This window comes from Macrobrachium rosenbergii, chromosome 6 (assembly GCF_040412425.1).
Source record: "Macrobrachium rosenbergii isolate ZJJX-2024 chromosome 6, ASM4041242v1, whole genome shotgun sequence".
In the NCBI taxonomy this organism is placed as follows: Eukaryota; Metazoa; Arthropoda; class Malacostraca; order Decapoda; family Palaemonidae; genus Macrobrachium; species Macrobrachium rosenbergii.
The window spans coordinates 10,925,054-10,937,394 of NC_089746.1; the positions used below are offsets into that span (position 1 = coordinate 10,925,054).

Genomic DNA, 12,341 nt, shown 5'->3' on the forward strand with positions numbered 1-12,341 from the left:
TTGGAGCTTCAGAGCTACAGGTCTTGTTTTGTATTGTGAAGTATATGTAAGAAATTTCATACAGGACCAAATTATGTTTTTATTGTGCATTGTTCACTATCACATCTTTGGATTAGATATTTCTCATGTAGGATGTTTGTTTTCACTTGCTTGCAGTAAATAAAGTGATTGATTGTTTTACATCTAGAAATCAAATTCCGTAAAATAGTAGGCAGTTGCCATGCACAATTTTTTAAAATTAACATATTGTATATACTGTACACATTTGTTGTGACATTGTAGGTGTTTTCATTTTGAATATTTCCTTTTTTTCAGCAAACATACCAGTATGTTATGCCTATACAGCCAAAGAGTTGTCAGAAAGAACACATTGTTTGCTGGGTGGCAATGTGGGAGTAACTGATCTAAAGGAGGTGTTGCGTGGATTGATGCAGTTTTTATTAGAGGTATGGCGAAAGTATGAGAAATTGCTTCAGTTTTTGTTGAAGGTGGGGTTGACACTGGAGAAAGGGAAAATAATGTTGACATAAGTTTATATTGTATTTTAACATTTATGTTCATGATAAAAATACCTTTCAAAATCAGACCTTGATCTACAGCATTGTGGAGCAACTGGCAAGTGTTAAAAAAGCCAGGCTGTGCATTCAGATCCTGTTTAGAGACAGTTGCACTAGGGTTGTGATACACTTGCATATGCACACACCTACAGTTCCTTCTGAAAATATCTAGATACGGTAGCTTGATGTTGAATACCTATGTAAGTCTGGACAATATATTTTGACTATACCTACATCCATTAGTGCAGCATATTCTCAGCAAAAATGTCTTTCACTGTGCAATAAATATGCCATATTGCAATACACTCCCTGAACACCTGAATTAGCTCTGGTCACTGACCAGCCCGAACTACATCCCCATAGCTTTTACCCACTAAGTGGGTAATAAACTGTCAGCGTTACCAACGCTTACAGGAAAATCTTGTCAAATGAGTTACCTGAAGTACCGTTGGCAACACTGCTGCAAGTCCCGGCCGAGTGAGGCCGAGATCCCCAATTGCTTTTTGTTCGCCATGCTGTGTGGGTGTGTCCCGCATCAGGCGAACTTTTGATCATTTAGCCCGACCCCCATTCAAGTTTTTGGACATCAGATCATGATTTGGACTGTTTTCAACGCATTTTCTCCTGGATGGATACTTTAATGATGGGATTTGGAACTTCTCTCCCGATTTTGACTTTGGGATCGGTACTTTGGATTTGATTGGATAAGTCAAACAAGAAGACGCCACTGTCTGCTAGCGCCAATACTTCAACTTCGTTTACATCTTCGACAACAGAGCCTTCTACTGTTGGAGATGCTGACGCTCATCGTCCCTACACGTCCTGCAAGCGTAGGATGAGTACCCTCAAACACGATCGACATTCTGTTTGTGTTTTTATGTAGGAAGACACAGTGTAGTATCAGTCAGATAGGCGGCGAGTCTTGGTCGGTAGATCAGATGGAAGAATTATTCAAAAAGTTAGAGGACAAGTTACTAGCTGAGTATGTCTAGTCTATTTTTCTAGCTTTGACTAAATTAACGGAAACTAGAGATAAGGATAGTAGTAATAGTGTTGTAGATACTAATCATTCTTTTTCAGCCCCCCTGCCTGTTCCAGAACCAGCCCTAACAGGTTCCTGGGGTCATGGAGAACCGCAAACCTCGAAGGTAGGATCTGCCGGCCCCCCCGGCGCGGAGCAGGCAGTGTTGGTAGCAGATTTCCCCCTTCCCTCTAAAAGCGTAAGTTCTAAGGTGGATTTAGAATTAGGAATCACTCAGAAGGGTAGGAATTCTAATTAGGAAGTATTCAGGAAAGTAGTTGAGCGTGGTCTTCTTTGGGTTTAGGTCTCTCATTCAGATCAATCATCGGTTTTATTTCCTGCTTCGTGCTATGTGCAACAAAGGTTTCCAGATCCGTGGAGGGTCGTTCAGATTTGCTTTCTGATGTATCTGGTTCTGAATTTTTGTATTTCCTTGAATACTCCTCCTTCGAAGGTTCCTTTTTCCTTTGGGGGTTCAAAATTTCGTTTGTCTTGCGATGGTGGTAATTCTGGCGATCGGGTTTTTCCAATATTCATGATCATGTCTTAAAGAATTTTCTGATTTGATAATGTCTATCAAGATTATCAGGGGCGGGGGGAACAGGACCAGGCTATTTTTCTTTGAATTTTCTGATTTGATAATGTCTATCAAGATTATCAGGGGCAGGGGGAACAGAACCAGTCTATTTTCTTTGAAGTCTATGGCCTCTTCGGCCGTTACGGAAATTTTCCCGTTTTTCCCCCTTTTGCTTCTAAGCCTTCTTCCATTGCCCTTCTCAATATTCTTTTCGGTCCACTCTTTGGGGGGCTCTCGGGGTCTTTGTTGCGCATCCTGTTTTCTGGGCTTTTAACTCGGCAGAGCAAGGCTTTCTTGCTTCAACACTGTATTTTAGAGCTCAGGGGCCCCCCTCTCTCTGTTTGGGGTTAAGGGAAGGGGTACTTTTTACGGGTCCGTCGTCTTATCACCTTTTGCAAATCCGGTGGTTTCTCAGGCATCCGGTCTAGTTGCTTCTCAGTTGTTTGCGGAGGCGTCAGCAACTCCTTATTTCATTCTTTATGGGTTCCTAACTGTAATGTATCTTCCGCGATTCTTGCAGATATTACGGCAGTCTGCGATTCGCCTGCGCCAGTGTTCAGTGTATCAGCACCGATAGTTTCCGCAGCCTTTCCATTCTCCAGGATAGTTGGTAATTACCTTCTTCTGTTACCTTCGGTTCGGTACCTCGTAACTTCCCCTTCAATACTCCTTTGAGTTTCGGTCCGGTTGGGACCTTCTCCATCTGTCCAACGTCGGCGTTGGGCGCTCCGGTGGTTACTCCGAGTGTGGCTTCTTCCTTCTTCCCTCCTCCGGCTTCTTCTTTCTCAGCTTTCCGGCGGGTTTTCTCTGCCCCTCCGTCTAGGCATCCATGTTGGTTCCGGGTCTTCAGTTCCGGATTCCCACTCTCATGCGGTTTTGATACATCCGGATTTGAGTGGTTCGGGTGTTGCAGCCTCTTCTCTCTCAGGAGTGGGCGTGGTCTGCCCAGGTGTTGCGTCATCCCTGTTGGGTGGTGCGGGGTTTGCTCAACCTAGACTTTGGTTCCTCCAGTATGTTCGCGATTGATACGTCAGGTGTCCTTCTCACGCACCCAGGTGTGGCAAGTTCCGGGTTTTTGAGTTCGGCGTTTGCTAGGGATCGGCCTGCCTCTTTCCTGTTTCGGCTCGGTCGGGCCAGTCCGACAATCCTCCAGCTCGGTCGAACCAGTCCGACAAGGATTGTTCATTTGAAGTAGAGGATCCGGTACCGGATATTAGTTCTCCTTCAGCCAATGAGAATGAGTATAAGCAGATGGTAGACTTCATCCTCACGTATCCTCAATCCAAGGTTCCGGAGGAGCGTACACTACCGAAGCAATGATGTTCAAGTCGCTATATACGACAGAACCGATAGTTGCTCAAACAAGATGATTTCTCCCTCCGGTCCGGTACTGCCTGACACCTCTTCACTTCGGTGTCAGTAAGGCTGGCATACCAGGTTAACATGTCGCCTGACTATACAACGTTCTTTGGCAGAAGAGGAGGGGCTTCTTTTGAAGCTTCCGCCTCACTATCCGGACATTTGGAGAGGGTTCTGTTGTGGGCGCCTTTTGTGCTCTGCAACAGTCTTTTAGGGAGGAGGATATTTCCTCCATGGTCTATTTCGTGTAGCCGTCGTCAGCAGTAGCGTCACAGCAAGCTATGTTTAGTGTGGCTGCTCCGGGTTCAAGGGATGTGGCCAGTATAACAAACTTGTTGCTTCTAACTCATGTCTCTCTCTCTCTCTCTCTCTCTCTCTCTCTCTCTCTCTCTCTCTCTCTCTCTCTCTCTCTCTCTCTCTCTCTCTCTTCTTGTGTCTCCGCATGCTTTCTCTTCAGGTATGTCTCAGAAATCGCTGGGACTTCTACATCGAGAATACAGGTATAATCTGGAACGATTCTCGCTTGTCAGATCGTCTGTGATAGTCAGAAGAAGCGCATCTGACATCCGGAAGGTCTATGGTCTCCCCTCTTCCCGACGTTCATCTGTACTCAGATGCCTCGTATCAAGGTTGGGGAGCAACCTTGGAGGAACCCAGGTTTTGGGCCTCTGGAGGGATCGGGAACGAGAGGAGTCATAACCTTCAGGAACCTCAGGGCTATAAAGGAAGCCCTCAGGTGTTTCTCAGTCCTAGTGCGCAACACAATAATAGGTCTGGTTTGCGACATCGTAACTGCCGTGTCGTATCTGAGAACTTGGGGGGAACAAGATCATCAGAACTTAGAGGTGTATACTTTCCACCATTCTGTCTCATTTGTCAGGTAATCAGGAATTGCGGTAGTGTCAAGACGTCTGTGACTCTAGCTCCTTGCTGGCTCTAACACCCTCGGTTCCGGAATTCCTAATGCTGCTTACGGAAGTTCCGATATTCCTCCTCATGCGGATCTTTTAGACAACCGCATTTTCACCATTATCATCCAAACTCTTGCGTGATGAACCTAGTTGCGGGCGACTGCCGAGCGAACAGCTGACAGTCCAGACACTCTAAAGTTATGTCTAAACAGTGTTTCCTTCAGCTTCAGAAGTCAACCCGTAGCTTTACCAGGTCAACTTGACATGGGGAAGTCTGTGTCGTAAGGAGGTCATTCCATCTTTAGTCTTGCCATAACTGTAATAGCTGGTTTCTCTTATTCCTTCGGAAAGTCAAGATTCTTCCGTTTTCAGCTATTGTTGCTACCGCTCAGCACTTTGCAGTACTTTTTCTTTTTTTCCTGAAATTTCTAGCAGTAAGATCTTTGACTCGTTACGTTCCCTTGGGCTCCCTCGTGAGATTTGTCGGAAGTTCTAATGTTAAGATAATTGTGTAGGTGTTTTCTTTCTTTCGGCTGTAGCTGCAGATAAAACAATGGGCGAGCTCGGGAAGTTTTCCTAGGCGGGAAAGATAAGTATTTCTCTTCTTCCGGAAGTCGTGTCTGAGGCTTAAACTCTGCTTTGTTCGTTTAAGGTTCTTTATCTGCAAGTGTTCGGTTCCGGCATCAGCGGGGATATCTTTATGTCCGATGCGAATAATTATCAAAGGTTGTTAAACTCCGTCCGCTTCCGTGTACACTTCTTGTCTCTCCACGGAATCCTTCCTGTCCGCGGTCGAGGAAGCGATTAGTTACTTTCGGAGAAATGGTATCTGGTTTGTAAGCGCTCTCTACATGAACACAGTTGCGGGCACACTTCACGAACACAGTTGCGGGCACACTTCACGATTCTCGTGTGGTGCGAGGTTTATGCCTTACCGCACAGTATTCGAAGTATGTCCACTTCATCTTCTTTCTAAGGAATGGTTCAGAGTCTTCTATTCTGGAGGTAGTTGCTTGCGAGTCCGTCTTTGTTTTTCTTCCTTCACTTAAGAGACGTTCAATTTGCCCCACTGCGTATAGTGGCGAATTCTCCTGTCTAGGGTGCGTTCAGTTAGCTGAGGTGGTATTTTCTTCGTGAAGACTGGGAAGGTTATTCACTTAGTCCACGTTTAACGGCTGGTCTATTATCTAGGGTGCGCTCATTTAGCTAAGGTAGTATTCACATAGTGCGGTGATTATTAGGTTAACCAGATAGAAAAATTCCTTTTTAGGCTTTAGAATCTTAAGCAACAGTGATAGTATAATCATGTGAACTTAAGTTCAGAGTATCTTAAGTATCCTAGTCTTTGATAGTTTCCCTACGAGAGTCCAAAGAGGTGCTCTCATAGGCTAGCCTAGGTTGTTTTCGTCGGCGATGGGATACTTCTGCACTCGTTGGCCTTTGCCACAACCTGCAGGGCGGAGGGTCATCGGCTCGGCACACTGCCTCATTCCCTCCTTAATGGGTAGGCTCTGAATAGTCACTTGGGAGATGCATCGTTCTCCTTTTTACATGAAAGTTATTCTCTTAGTCCATGTGTAGCCGCTAACCCTTCTATCGTGGGTGCGTTCATTTAGCTAAAGGGGTACACTCTTAGTGCGGAGGTTCTTAGCGGCGGCCACTTGGAAGTCGGTGTCGTTTTTCATGACTTCTACCTAAAGACGTTCAGTTTCTTCGAAGAAGAATTTCTCGCTTGTTCCCTTTGCGACGACCAACTCGATCTTATAATTACGTAGTAATGTTAAGGTGGGGGGAACTATAGGTAATGAATGTAGTCAGGAAATTTGGAATTTTGGATTCTCTGTTAGTCGGGGTTCATAGTGAGAATATTAAGTTTGACTTTAGTATTGTGAAGATAGGCAGATCCAGTGGACAGGTTTGGTTTCTTCAACCTCTTCTGCGCAGACATCGGCGGCAACGGACGGCAAAGAACTCGAAGATCCTGCACACTCAACTTCTCCTCCATACATGAGAGGCTACAGTAGCCACATGGGAGGTTCTTCGTACCCCTCCATACATGAGAGTGCTTTGATTAGCCACATGGGAGGTTCATCGTACCCCTCCATACATGAGAGTGCTTTGATTAGCCACATGGGAGGTTCATCATACCCCTCCATACATGAGAGTGCTTTGATTAGCCACATGGGAGGTTCATCGTTCTCCACTAATCATGGGAGGCTGTGATTAGCCACATGGTAGGTTGGTTTTTATTTTGCTACTCTCTATCCATGAGGAGGGTTGAATACCACATGAGAGGTAGCTCGACTCAGACCCTCCATAAGTGAGAGTGCATTGATTAGCCACATGGGAGGTTCATCATTCTCCACTAATCATGGGAAGCTGTGATTAGCCACATGGTAGGTTGGTTTTTATTTTGCTACTCTCTATCCATGAGGAGGTTTGAGTACCACATGAGAGGTAGCTCGACTCAGACAGTACCTAGACATGAGACTGACGTCGGGGGTACTCTCTCTACAGACATTCTCACCTGCCGAGTGGGATAACCAGGTGAGGATACATTCATTTATACAGAGTAGGTGAATAATGAGTTACCTGCTTTCCCTGATGGCAGGTCGGGCTGAATTAGATTGATCCCACCGCCACTAAATTTTGTTAATCGGGCTAATTCAGGTGTTCAGGGAGTGTATTGCAATATGAAGTTTTCATAATAAAACTAATATTGTAATACTTACCTGAACACCTGAATGATTCCCACCCTCCTCCACACTTCAATTTGAATAGTGGATAACGCAATTGGGGATCTCGGCCTCACTCGGCCGGGACTTGCAGCAGTGTTGCCAACGGTACTTCAGGTAACTCATTTGACAAGATTTTCCTGTAATCGTTGGTAACGCTGACAGTTTATTACCCACTTAGTGGGTAAAAGCTATGGGGATGTAGTTCGGGCTGGTCAGTGACCAGAGCTAATTCAGGTGTCCAGGTAAGTATTACAATATTAGTTTTATTATGAAAACTTCATATCTTTTACTCTCATACTTGTATTCATCATAATGAACATTTCCATTATTGTGCCCCTCAGTACTTGCATCTTAGGGTAAATGCAGTCTTTGGTAGCTTTGAGAGCTTTGTTTGCCAGTAAGAGAGAATGGATTCATTCATAAGTGGTGGTTCCACCCAGGAGTCAGCTCTTGCTAACCATGCCTTCATTTTTTCCTTAGTATTTTACTATTTTAATGGTTAAATTGTGGGTAAATCTCTTGGTACATCTCAAAGTTTTTTTTTTTAGTTTTAAGAAGAGTGCTATTACTTATTGTAATTTAACACATTTGGGCATTTTAAATGCCATTATTATTCCCTACTCTTGCTGTCGTTTGCCTGATTGCTGTACTTACTTTCATAAATTGAAAGTTGATCTTGTCTAATGAATTTAGTGGTTTTTATATTCAGAATTGTTCACAAGACTCAAATAACCTCACAGAAATCCGTTTTGAACCATTTTATTGCACAAGAATTTAACTGTTAAATTCTCAGCTGTTCATACAAACATGAGTCTCACAATTTTTCACAGGTAACTGTCATTTTAGTGAGTAGGGTGGAGTACTTTTATGGCAAAACTAAAATAACATATTTTAAATGTTAGTGGAAGAAGGTTTTTCAACAATGCTATTTGTTCATACACAAAATAAACCCTTGGTCTTAACATCAGGATAAAATTCTAGCGCCAGCTGGAATCGTGTAAAATCAATAAAATTGTATATGCAAGGGATTAGTGGCATCTGTCCTTAGTCACAAGTCATGTAGGACCACCCATACCCAAGCAGTACTCCGTGACTCCATCGGTTACTCTTTTACCGCCTTTGAGAGAGGACGTGTTGTTCTTTCTCCTCTCTAAAGCTTGTTTGGTTTGCCCGTTTTTGCTTTCTTTCTGTGTTTTAGTGTGTGGATTTCTGCTATTTATGGACTTGTGCTTGGATATAATAGATCCTCTTAACCCTCCTGCGAGTGTATCTCCTGGATCTTGTACGAAGCAATGGAAGTGTCCTGTTGTTTGTGGCTTTCCTTGTTCTTGCTTCCTAACTTCAGTGGATACGGATCCTCATCCAGCAAGTAGTAGGTGCAGAGAGAACGTATGTAATGCAACTAATCCTGGTTCTGTATATTGTGATTGGTCAGTGGAACAATGGAAGAGGTTTTATGGGAAGGGTCAGTACAAGATCTTGGAAGGAGACGACTCTATCTTGGACTGATGGGGATTCGTTTTCAGTTTCCTTTGTTCAGTCTCCTCATGATGCTGTCCCTTGCTTAGAGAGGCGTGTTCCAGTTGTTTCACCTCCTGTAATAGAAGTTTCCCATGCCCCTTCCTGTTCGCTCATAGATTCTTCGGGGGATGCATTTGGAGGGGTTTCGGATAATTATATGCTTAATTATGTCTCTTCTTTCCCTTTGGGGTAGGGGGCATCTCCTTCTTTGTCTCATTTTCTAGCTCTGAATGCTCAGAGGATGGCAGGCATTTGGTCCATGCTAGGCCTATCAGGGGTACCAACCTTGGACAGCCTGTTGTCTCACTACATGACTTCCTGCTACCCTCTAGTCCCTCAGCCTTTGGGTGTCCCTTCTCCCACGGGCCTCCATTATACGTGGTCGAGTACAACAACATCCTCTGGAACACATATAATACCAATTCTGCATCATTTTGGGACTCCCTTGGTATTCCGTGCAGTGGTGCCAACAGACTCTTCACGTTTCGCACAGTGTAGTGACGTCACAACTGGGTCCTTCATTGACGTCAAATCTTACCCTTTCTGTACCAACAACAACAAGTGCGTCTTCTGGGATGATGTTGAATTGTACATTAATGGATTTGTTAGTGAGAATGCTATTTTTATACAAACCCATATATCATAGTCTGTGTACTTGACTCATAGAAGCACACCAATTTGAGAAGTAAGACCCCCTCTGGATAAGTTGCCAGTTAACTCCGTTGAAGTACTACGTTCATTCATGTTAATCTTCCATCTGAAGAGAGAGGGAAGGGAAGAGAGCAATTAAATACATTACCAGTATGATTATTAATTTGTATAAAAATGTAGTGTTGTAAAAAAAAAAATACAGCTGTATCAAATCATCAGTTTTAAATATCCTTAATCAAAATTGCGGAAATAACGAAGCAGAAGATCCCATGAAGAGAAAGGAAGACAGTTGCCATATTTTCAGTCCCAGGAGAATAATGTTGAAAGACAAAAAAATTTTCTAGACAATGGGTCCTTGAATAAGCAATAGATTTGCACTGAAGAAACCCAAAATAATGCAGTACACTTGCCAAACACAGTAAAGTGTATCAGCTAATACACCAGGAAACACTTGCCCTTTCCTTTGGTTTGCTAGATAAATGAAGATTGTATTATGAGGAGGATAAGGATGAATGACCCAAATCCCCTTCCACAGAAAGTACATGGCCACTTGCAATGATAGTGCCCATCAAAATGCATAACGAGGTTTTATGATTTACAACAAAGGTTTAATATTTTAGGAGTGTTCAGGCAATGCTAGATGCCTGCTTTAAGGATGGCAGAGAGTTCCAAATTATCCTTGAAGGCCAAGGAAAATGGCATGGCGTGAACAGCGTGTGCCTTAATCCTAAATGAAGCAAGGTCATCTTGAAGCGTATCAACATAAGCTGGTAAAGTAACCTGTTGTAGCCAGTAAAAGACATTACCTTGACTCCAGCTGAGCCTAATGACTTCTATGCAGGAAGGAAAAGGACAAAGGGTTCCGTTCTCATAGGGGAGACAAGTCAGTCATCATGAGCAATAGGTGCAAGTCTGGTATGGCTAAGGAATCTAGGAGAGGACTGTCCTTGCAAGAAGACCAAATCTTGGTATGAACTAACAGGTGGCTCAAATTTGGTCCTTTGCATGAAAGGGATCAACCTTAGGTGTTTAATTCGAAATCTGATAGGGGCTTACAGTATGGCCTGGTAAGGCTGCATACACCAGTGTCACATCTCAACAATGTAACCATTTTTCCAAAGCAATAGATATTTTGTTTGAAAATCTTAGGGCCCTGTTATTTATGAACAGATTTTAAACTTTATGAAAGTTTTACTCCTTAACAATTGATTTTAATGTAATTAAAAAGGTTAATATGTACAGTCTTTTCTCTTTCAAGAAGAAAATTTTGATTAGTAATTTTGTGCATCATATTTTTGTTTATTGATTTTTTCAGTGATTGAAACTGTATTTAGATATTTTTTACTGTTTAAACTAAATTATAGATTTGAAATCTTAAAAATTTATAAAGGTGGAGAAACTTCAAAAACTCCTCAAGATAACTGGAAAAGTAATCCAGTGAAAAAAGAAAATTAAATTCCTGTGAAGGTGGAAAGTTGAGAATATATTCCTTGAATAGTGGATAAATCAGATTCAACTCATATACCTAGTTGATAATTTTTCACAAGTATAAATAGATCTGTCGTAGAACAGCCAAAAGGCTTTGCCACATACAAATGGGAGTACAGTAAAGCCCCTGTATTAGCGGTCTCTTGATTCGCAGGCTCACCTATTCGCGGATTTCTCTATGGAACATATATATGCATTAATCGCTGAAAATTCACCCATTTGCGGTGTTTTTTTGTACCAAGAAATATTCACTAATTAGTGTATTTTCATGTCATTCTTGTGACTAAATGCACTTTTTGTGATGAAAGTAATAAAATACTCAGGTACCCAGTTAGTGCTCGAGTTATGATAATTCGCCTTACGATAATTTGATGGGGTAAGCAATTAATGCCGATACGACAATATTTAGAAAATATTTTTAAATTTCCTGCAGGCACAGGCAACAGCATACAATCAGGCAGCGAGAGAGACGAAATTACAATAGACCAACTTCTTTTCTTCCATCTCTTTATCCCATCTTCTAGTTAAAAAGGCAAAAGAGAATGATAAAAGTATTGTTAGTAACGTTATACTCTGGCGTAAATGCATACAGCCATAAACAGCCGAACAAGAAACTGCTGTTTTGCTTATAACCAAACTAGATAACAGCTGTTTTGCTTTTATTTCAACCATCGTACGGTAACAAACAATCACCGTAGTTATAGTACAAATAAAGTTAAGTAGAATTGGACATATATTTTTACATTATTCCCTTATTCCGTATGGATAAAAGTTTGGCAAGGAAATATACTGCTAAATTTAAGCTGCAAGTTGTAGCTGAAGCTGAGAAAACAATGTTCAAGCTGCTAATGACTATAAATTATCGTGCATCGGCAACATGGATGAAACTCTACCGTAATTAAAACTGGAGAGAAAGTATGTCAATCAAAACTACTGGGCATGAAAGAACACATATTACTGTTATTTTTACGCCAATAAACAATAAATATATAAAGCTCTTATTATGATGAAATCAAGTGAAAATAGCGAATGGAATCTTGAATTTTTTTTTTAGACAAAACAAACATGGCCCCAACGGCCAACGTCATCTATTAATGAAAAAAATAGCCAAATTAATTTCACAACAAGACGTATTTAAGTTATATTTCAACTTAAAAACACTTCATATAATGAAAAATAACCTTGCACCATATAAATAAAGTATCTAGAGATTCATTTATGCTAACTAGAAGCAAGAAAAGCGCTCTGAACTGAGTTAAACACGACAAAATAAATTTACCGCATCATCGATTTCCAAACCAAAGCATTGATCGGGATGATCGCAATTTATGATGCAAAAACAATAAAATATATACAATATTGGATAGAGTGAATTAAAGCTTGATATTTTAAAAGATTCATGAAAAGATGCATATTCATTATGTTGATGTTTTTATAATATGTGAATATAGAGTACAGTATGATGTAGGCTAGGCTACCAAATATGCATACGATATCCCATAGTGTAGGCTAAGCTAA

General features: G+C 41.8%; 1 protein-coding gene across 5 annotated transcripts in view; it reads left to right on the forward strand.

The window, feature by feature from the left end:
* LOC136839184 (protein maelstrom-like) overlaps positions 1 to 12,341 on the forward strand; it is a 49,242-nt gene that overhangs the window by 13,094 nt on the left and 23,807 nt on the right. For all 5 annotated transcript variants that reach the window (XM_067104896.1, XM_067104892.1, XM_067104895.1 and 2 more), the window contains exon 5: positions 316 to 446. In XM_067104896.1, the coding sequence (XP_066960997.1) occupies positions 316 to 446 (131 nt within the window). The remainder of the gene's footprint in view (positions 1 to 315; positions 447 to 12,341) is intronic.